We start from the raw sequence: 8,063 nt of genomic DNA on the forward strand, positions 1-8,063 counted from the left end.
ATCAAAATCATATTGAAGAAATTAAATTTTGTTACTCTGTCATGTTAAAGCCCCAATTTCTAAAACATGTAATTCCCTATTTAAAACATCAAAGGGAGAATTCATATGTTCAAAGATCATGATGCTCTATTTATAGGGAGAAATTGGTTATCACTTCTTGCAGTGTACCTTTTCAAAATGAATGAGTCCAGAGGTTTGTCTGCAGCTTAATCAACAAAGTGACTTCTTATTCAGCTGGAAGGTTGCAGTGTCACATAGCTATGTATAAAAGAACATCATAAAGCCAGAAGAAAATACTTACCCTCCCAAAGTTAGTGGGGAATTCTAAGTCCCTTTGGACCAAAGCTAGAATCACAACTTCATTGGTGCATGAGAAACAGCTACATAACTTTGAAGTCCAAGGTTATACTAACCCCCTCCCAATGGACTCTAATGAGAAATTCTGCAGGGTGTCTACAAAGACCATGCCATTGATTCCACCTGATCCATGGGACAAAAGCTGGCCTATAGTCAATTACATTGGCTAGAAGAAAAATTCCAAGAAAAGCAGCGATGTGAAAAGAAAATCTTTTTCTAAACAAGTATATATTCAGCCTGCAGTGTGCGGTGTCAGCGGAACTGCTCTGAAATCACACTGAAGAACTAAGATGACTTGTGTTTCGTTATTATTTTAAGTACTTGGCCCATCATTCACTGCTCCCTAGCTAAACACCAAAAGGTCTGCCATTGCTCACTGGAGATAAAAAGAGCAGTAATACAAACTCCTATTTGATGAGTGATTGCCACAGAACTAAATGAAAGAAACTGCTTCAGGCCCTGCCTCTCCATCTTGCAAGGGCTGATATGGGAAAACACTCTCTGAAATTAAGAATATGACCCTAGGGGGCTACAAAACGTAAGTGTATTAAATATTTGTTTTTCTTTTAAAAGCTTCAGAAGATTCTCTTTACTGAATATATATATGATCATCCCAAAAGTTAAATCAAAGAAGCTGGGGGTAGAGGAGAAAAGACTCCAACTGACAGTTGTTATTAAGAATAACAAGAGAACACATTAAATCATATTTCAAAATAAAGATTGTCAGGGGAACACCAACATGGTCCTATAGCTACTGTGATACAGTGCCAATGGCTCTATGGCCTTTGAGGCACCTTGGTTTGGAAATCAGTATTAAGGCACCTAATCTTTTCTTTTTGCTTTTCAGTATTAAAGCAATTTCAACTGCAATGACGGAGCCAGGTGTTGATTTTAAAAGTCCTTCTACAGTTACTGAAACCTAGTTTACAAAACTGGTCTGCATCAAACCCATTATCAAACCATCCTGACTCCCCAGGCTAAGGAGCATCCTGGCATTTATTCCTCGTGTAAAATCTGGTGCAACTTCTCAAAAATAAGCCGGGGCTTCAAAGTAAATTTTTGGAACTGACATCTTAACTAATCTAGTGTCCTAAGAGATAGATTTTAAAATTATTCTTTAGAGCTGTTGATATTTCCATGTCTTTTCAAATAGCTTCCTTATTTACTTAGAGCAACTGAACAAGGGTAGGGGAGAAAAAACATATGAATTACAGTTACAAATGCTCCCTAAAATTCTGGGTTATAAATATTTACTTTTCCCCAAAGGGAAAGTATTTTCAATTTCCCTAGAAGTTGAATAACAAAAACAGTTTTTTTTCAATTCCTTTATAACCAAAACATCATTGTGATATATAGATGTTCATTTTAGCCCATTGTGATTGACTAAAAACACTACAATGTAAAAATATGTCACAAAAGAAAGTATTGAATCTATATAGTAACAGGTCTTTCAACTCCCCTTCTTTTAAACAAAGCTATTTGGGGTTTTAAAACTTCCATTTTCTCGTTTATAGCTTAGACAATAAATCTGTCCGTATTTCCATATTATAAAATGTTCACTAACCTCTGCATGTATGCATTAAACTAAAAAAAAGACTGTAAAACTCTTTAATTAAAAAAATCAAACTCTTTGAGCTAATCATAAATAATTTTGTGGGAGACTACAATAAAGGTTCCTTGGAAGAGAAATTTGGGAGCTTCCAAAGCTTTCCATCTAATTTTTTTTAAAAAAGTGACAGATCTAGATGCAACAGAAAATGCTTAAACCTCATTTCCTTGTTTGTTTCTGAATATTCAGAACTGGAGAGAGAAATTAATCTCATAAATATTAGAACAAAAGTAATTGATGAAATATGAACAAAAATGTTAAAGTGTAAATCTTTGGGGTTTTTTGGTAATAAAATCCCAAGCTCTGTGGACAAAATCCTTACAAACTTCTATTTTCCTCTTTTATAAAAACAGTTCTTTTCTTGAGTTCCATGAGATCAAGCACGGCAGAGATCCTGAATATGGTCACCATGGTTCTTTGGACAGACAGATTTATTTAACCCAGCCTCAATGTTGAAGCAGCAAACCTGTTTTTTGAATCTCTGTCCTGAATTCCTCATGCAGTGGGCTGGGCTTGGGAGCCCCTTATAAAATGAAAAGACAGCAGACAGTACAAGCTCTATTCCCGTGAGGCACAAAGACCATAGCATTTTATACAAAACCTCAATTTTTTTATTTGCGAAATTAAAAATATGGTATTTGATATATATAAACTTCTATTCCTCTATAAATATAGATGATCTTGTGATAGTGAACAGAATAAATGCATACCAATTTTTTAAAAAAGAAAGAAACCTTTGCATTTTAGGGTTATGACAGCCATAGATTAATTTAGGATCTTAAGTACAGGCTTTATGATATACTCTGAAAGTTTAAAACAATGCTATCAGGACAGTTTTCTTCTCCTTTCCTTACACACAAACCCACAAAAAAATCTGACTGGATCATATTTTTTTTTTTTGCATGTACCAATCCATGAGGAAGGAGGAATACACAAGATTTTAAAAGTAGCAGAATTTGGCCCCCCTTTCTCCCCCCTGAATGCATTTGACTGAGGAAGTAAACTCATCAATCACGGATACTCCTCAGCACAGCTTGTCTCTTCTCCCTCCCCCCACCCAGGACTCACTCCTCAGTTTTAGTTTCTTAGTAACGAGAATGGGTTAACAAGGTACAACATTTTCTTTGCTTAGAGTCCTGCAATTATTGTAAACTGATTTCCAAAAGTGACTAACAATATAATATGGAAAAGGTCATTTTCTTGAACCCCTGAAGTTTTCTGATCCTGCTTACATTTTGTTGTCCTTTTAGGGGCAATAAATATCCATTTCCCAATAAAGATTTCCAGGTGATCTCAACTGTTTTGTTTACAGAAGAGTAAAATATAAACACTTAAGCTGTCTCAATCCAAGAGGCCGACAGCCAAGAATGAGTCTCCGATTGAAATGCACATTTTCAAACCACCATTTTCAGTCTCTTCCAACCCACACAAAAGTGTGATGCCTCTTCTGAAGACTCAGCCACCACATTTTTTTTCCATGAGGTTGGCCAAATCTATTTCAGATTTTACACACTCAGGGAAAAAAAATTAGTTCATCCACGAAAAAGTAGACTGGAAAACAAGCTTGGAATTTACATCCTATTTGCCTCCCCCCCCCCAAAAAAAAACAGGTTAAAGTGTCACTAAGAGAGGGCTTGGGAAGGAGAGGTGGGTTGTGGTGGAAGGCTGAGCACTGTCAGCACCCACATCTGCCAGATCCCTGGTGAGCTTGGAGCACGGTTCTCATAGAAAATTCAGTTTTATAAAGTAAAAAGACAAGGCTTCAGAATCTGCCCCCAGGGGAGGGTGGAAATGGGCCTGGCAGGGCTCCCAGTGTAGGGCTTGGAAGGCTGGAAGAGAGATCTGAGTCCCCCCCACCCCCACTCCACTTCAGAAAGGGGGAGTGGGGTCAGAGGGAAAGGAGGGGAGAATAGTCAGACACCGGCAACTAAATCAAGACTTCTCTGCTCAATCCTGAGCAGATGGCTCTGAAAGGGGGGAAAAAAAACCAAAACAAAAAAAAACCTGTGTGAAGGAGGGAAGGAGTTCCCCACCCCGCCCCAGCCCCTTTTCTTTTTGCAATACTTGGGGGAAAATAAAACAACCCGAGGAGGAAAATCTGGGAATGGTTTAAAAATCCTGAAATAATTAAAAATGTGATTTTCTTTTTCCATCATTTAAATACAAATATACTTACAAAAAATCTTACACAGGCTATTTACAATCAAAAGCATAAAGTCTTGGAACCAGAGAGCGAGCTGTCTGTGGTCCATAGGTCCCAAATCTCTCTCTTGGTGGTGAAGTCTCCTCGTCTGCCGGCTTTGGGGGACGGCTCTGGAGAGTGGAGGGGGGCTTTGTTTCTTTGTTTATTTTTTGGAAATGTGTGTGTGTGTGTGTGTGTGTGTGTGAGTGTGTGTGTGTGTGTGTGAGAGAGAGAGAGAGAGAGAGAGAGAGAGAGAGAGAGAGAGAGAGAGAGAGAGAAAGCAAAGCCAGAGGAATGAATCCATCCCAGGGAGCTGGGGAGGGGAAAGTAACTGGAGGAGCCTGGACGGCTGGTTTTTGTTCTCGTTCTCTCTCTCTCTCTCTCTCTCTCTCTCTCTCTCTCTCTCTCTCTCTCTCTCTCTCCTCTCTCTCTCTCTCTCTCTCTCTCTCTCTCCCCTGTCTCTGTCTCTCTCAGACGGTGGTCTCCCCCTGCTTGCTGTTGGTGAGTCTGGTGTAGAATTTTCTCCAAGAGTTGAGGGTCTTGCCCGACCAGATCCAGAAGCCCGAGGTGATCCCCACGATCAAGGTCATGAGGTACTTGATCATGAAGACGGTGAAGTCGGGGCTCATGGGGGGGTGGGGCGGGCCCGGGTGGGGGGGGCAGGGGATGGCGTAGCTCTTGCAGCTCTGGGCCACCCAGCTGCGCTCCCACTGGTCCCTGAAGGCCTGCTCGTAGAAGTAGCAGGCGATGACGATGGTGGCGGGCACGGTGTAGAGCACGGAGAAGACGCCGATGCGCACCATCAGCTTCTCCAGCTTCTCCGTCTTGGTGCCGTCGTGCTTCATGATGGTGCGGATGCGGAACAGCGAGACGAAGCCGGCCAGCAGGAAGGAGGTGCCGATGAAGAGGTAGACGAAGAGCGGCGCCAGCACGAAGCCGCGCAGCGCGTCCACGTTGTGCAGCCCCACGAAGCAGACGCCGCTGAGCACGTCGCCGTCCACCTGGCCCAGCGCCAGGATGGCGATGGTCTTGACGGCCGGCACGGCCCAGGCGGCCAGGTGGAAGTACTGCGAGTTGGCCTCGATGGCCTCGTGGCCCCACTTCATGCCGGCCGCCAGGAACCAGGTGAGCGACAGGATGACCCACCAGATGGAGCTGGCCATGCCGAAGAAGTAGAGCATCATGAAGAGGATGGTGCAGCCCTCCTTCTTGGTGCCCTGCGCCACGGTGCGCGCGCCCTCCTCCGAGAAGCGCTCGTTGCAGACGGCGCGGTCCTCCAGCAGGAAGCCGGCGATGTAGGCCACGGCCACGGCCGTGTAGCAGCCCGACAGGAAGATGATGGGCCGCTCCGGGTAGCTGAAGCGCCGCATGTCCACCAGGTAGGTGAGCACGGTGAAGAGCGTGGAGGCGCAGCACAGCACGGACCAGACGCCGATCCAGGTGCGCGCGAAGCGCAGCTCCTCCGGCCCGAAGTAGAGCAGCCCGTGCGCGCGCGCCGGCTCGCAGGGCGCCCCGCAGTCCGGCTCCCCCAGGAAGCGGTAGTTGAGGTAGGCGGGCACCCGGAGCGCCCGCGGGCAGGAGAAGCGCCCCCCGCCCGCCCCGCCGCCGCCGGCCCCGGCCCCGGCCCCCGCCGCCGCCGCCGCCGCCGCCGCCTCCCCGGGGGTTGCTGGTCCAGAACTCGGGCAGCAGCGAGGGCGTCGGCGTGCCCTTGTCCGACGTGTTCTGGCCCACGCAGAGCTCGCCGGCGCCGTGCACCGGGAACTTCTCGCAGCGCAGCGTGTCGGGCCACTGGAAGCCGAACTTGTTCATGAGCGCCTCGCAGCCCTGGCGCGCGCGCTCGCACAGGGAGCGGCAGGGCGGCAGCGCCTGCTCCAGCACGGTGCACACCGGCGCGTACATGGAGCAGAGGAAGAACTTGAGCTCGGCCGAGCACTGCACCTTCACCAGCGGGTAGAACTGGTGCACCTCCAGCCCCGCGTCCTCCTGGTTGGTGTGGCCCAGCAGGTTGGGCATGATGGTCTGGTTGTAGGCGATGTCGGTGCACAGCGGGATGGAGATGGGCTGGCAGTAGCCGTGGTCCGGCACCGAGATGCCGCGCTCGCCCTGGTACTGCGGCGCCGGCGGCGGCGGCGGCGGCGGGGGCGGCGCGGGGGGCCCGGCCGCGGGCGGCGGCGGCGGCGGCGGCGGCGGGGGCGCGGGCTGCGCGGGGCCCGGCCCGGCCGCCTGCGCGCGGCCCCCCGACGGCAGCAGCAGCAGCAGCAGCGGCAGCAGCAGCGGCGGCGGCGGCGGCCGCCCGCGCGCCCCGCGCTCAGCCATGCTTGGCGGGCCCCGCTCGGCGCCCGCCGCTGCCCTCCGCGTCCCGCGCTGGCTCCGCGTCCCGCCGGCCCCGCCGCCGCCGGAGCGGCCGGCTCATGAAGCGCCGGCGGGGGGTGCCGGCCGCGCCGCGTCCCGGGCCCCGGCGAGAGCGCACCTCTGCCGCCGCCGCCGCCTCCGCCGCCGCCGCCGCCGCCTGACCATTTGTGTCAGTCCCTCCGCTGGGCTCCCGCTCCCTCTCCCCGGCCGGTTTCCAGGCGCCCCGGAGTCTGCCTTTCACTCGGAGGGAGGAGCCTTGAAACCGACGCGGAACTGGTGGGCTAAGGGAGCGTCACCCAATCACCGCACCCGCTTCCCGGCGAAAAGCAGCCCGCCGCTGTCTACTCGCTGGAAGCCGTGGGGGCTGGGCCGGGAGCGGGGAGGGAGGGGGGCAGAGAGTTGGTGCGCCCCGGAGCCCGCCCCGGCACAAAGAGCCGGCTTCCCTCCGCGGCGGGACGGGCCAAGAAAGAGGCAGGAGGAGCCGCCGGAGCACAGCCCGGGGCGGCGGGCCGGGCGCTCCCGGCTCGTCCCGTGGCTACAGGGTAGCGAGTAGGGACCGGCCCTCGGCCCCAACCTGCTACACTAGCTACGGTGTGGCGAGTAGGGACCGGCGCTGGACACGGCTGCCCCCAACCTGCTACAGTGTAGCTACAGTGTAGCGAGTAGGGACCGGCGCTGGACACTGCCCCAACCTGCTACAGTGTAGCGAGTAGGGACCAGCGCTGGACACTGCCCCAACCTGCTACAGTGTAGCTACAGTGTAGCGAGTAGGGACCGGCGCTGGACACTGCCCCCAACCTGCTACAGTGTAGCTACAGTGTAGCGAGTAGGGACCGGCGCTGGACACGGCTGCCCCCAACCTGCTACAGTGTAGCTACAGTGTAGCGAGTAGGGACCGCCCGGCTGCCCCAACCTGCTACAGTGTAGCTACAATGTAGCGAGTAGGGACCAGCGCGGGACACGGCTGCCCCAACCTGCTACAGTGTAGCGAGTAGGGATCGGCCCTCGACCTGCCTCCACGCTGCTGTCACTCAAAGTTTTCAGCGGCGCCAATTCCGGACCATCCCCCACACTGGGGACCGGAGGGTGGGCCAGGCCCGGTGCCGCTCAACTCTGCCTGTTGACCACCTGGGTCGCCACGATCACTGAGCCTTAGTTATTTGTATATCTCCTCGTCCTCGTCCACTTTATCCATCTCTTTATGCGTTTACTCATTCATTTATGTAGTTCTTTATCTGGTCATCCAGCCATTCATTCATTTCTTTCTTTTTCTACTTAGTTATCTATTCATTTATGTAGTCATTCATTCATATATTTATTTATCCATTCATTCATTCCTTCCTTCCTTTTTTTCTACTTTTTAAATTTATGCTGTCATTCATATATTTATTTATTTATCTGGTGATTTATCCATTCATTCATTCATTCATTTCTTTTTTCTACTTATTTATCTATATAGTCATTCATTCTTATATTTATTTATTTATCTGGTGACTTCTCCATTCATTCATTTAGTTATCTATCTATATCTATTTATTCCTTCGTTTCTTTTTCTACTTATGT

At 50.0% G+C, this 8,063-nt stretch overlaps 1 protein-coding gene across 1 annotated transcript; it reads right to left on the reverse strand.

The window, feature by feature from the left end:
- Positions 1–4,347: 4,347 nt before the first annotated feature.
- On the reverse strand, positions 4,348–6,464 carry LOC141494043 (frizzled-1-like). The gene is given in 2 exon segments (XM_074195220.1): positions 4,348–5,774; positions 5,776–6,464. Coding segments are annotated over 2 exon segments (1,845 nt in total). The 3' UTR covers positions 4,348–4,618.
- Between the last annotated feature and the right edge of the window lie 1,599 nt (positions 6,465–8,063).

This window comes from Macrotis lagotis, chromosome 7, assembly GCF_037893015.1.
Source record: "Macrotis lagotis isolate mMagLag1 chromosome 7, bilby.v1.9.chrom.fasta, whole genome shotgun sequence".
NCBI lineage: Eukaryota > Metazoa > Chordata > Mammalia > Peramelemorphia > Peramelidae > Macrotis > Macrotis lagotis.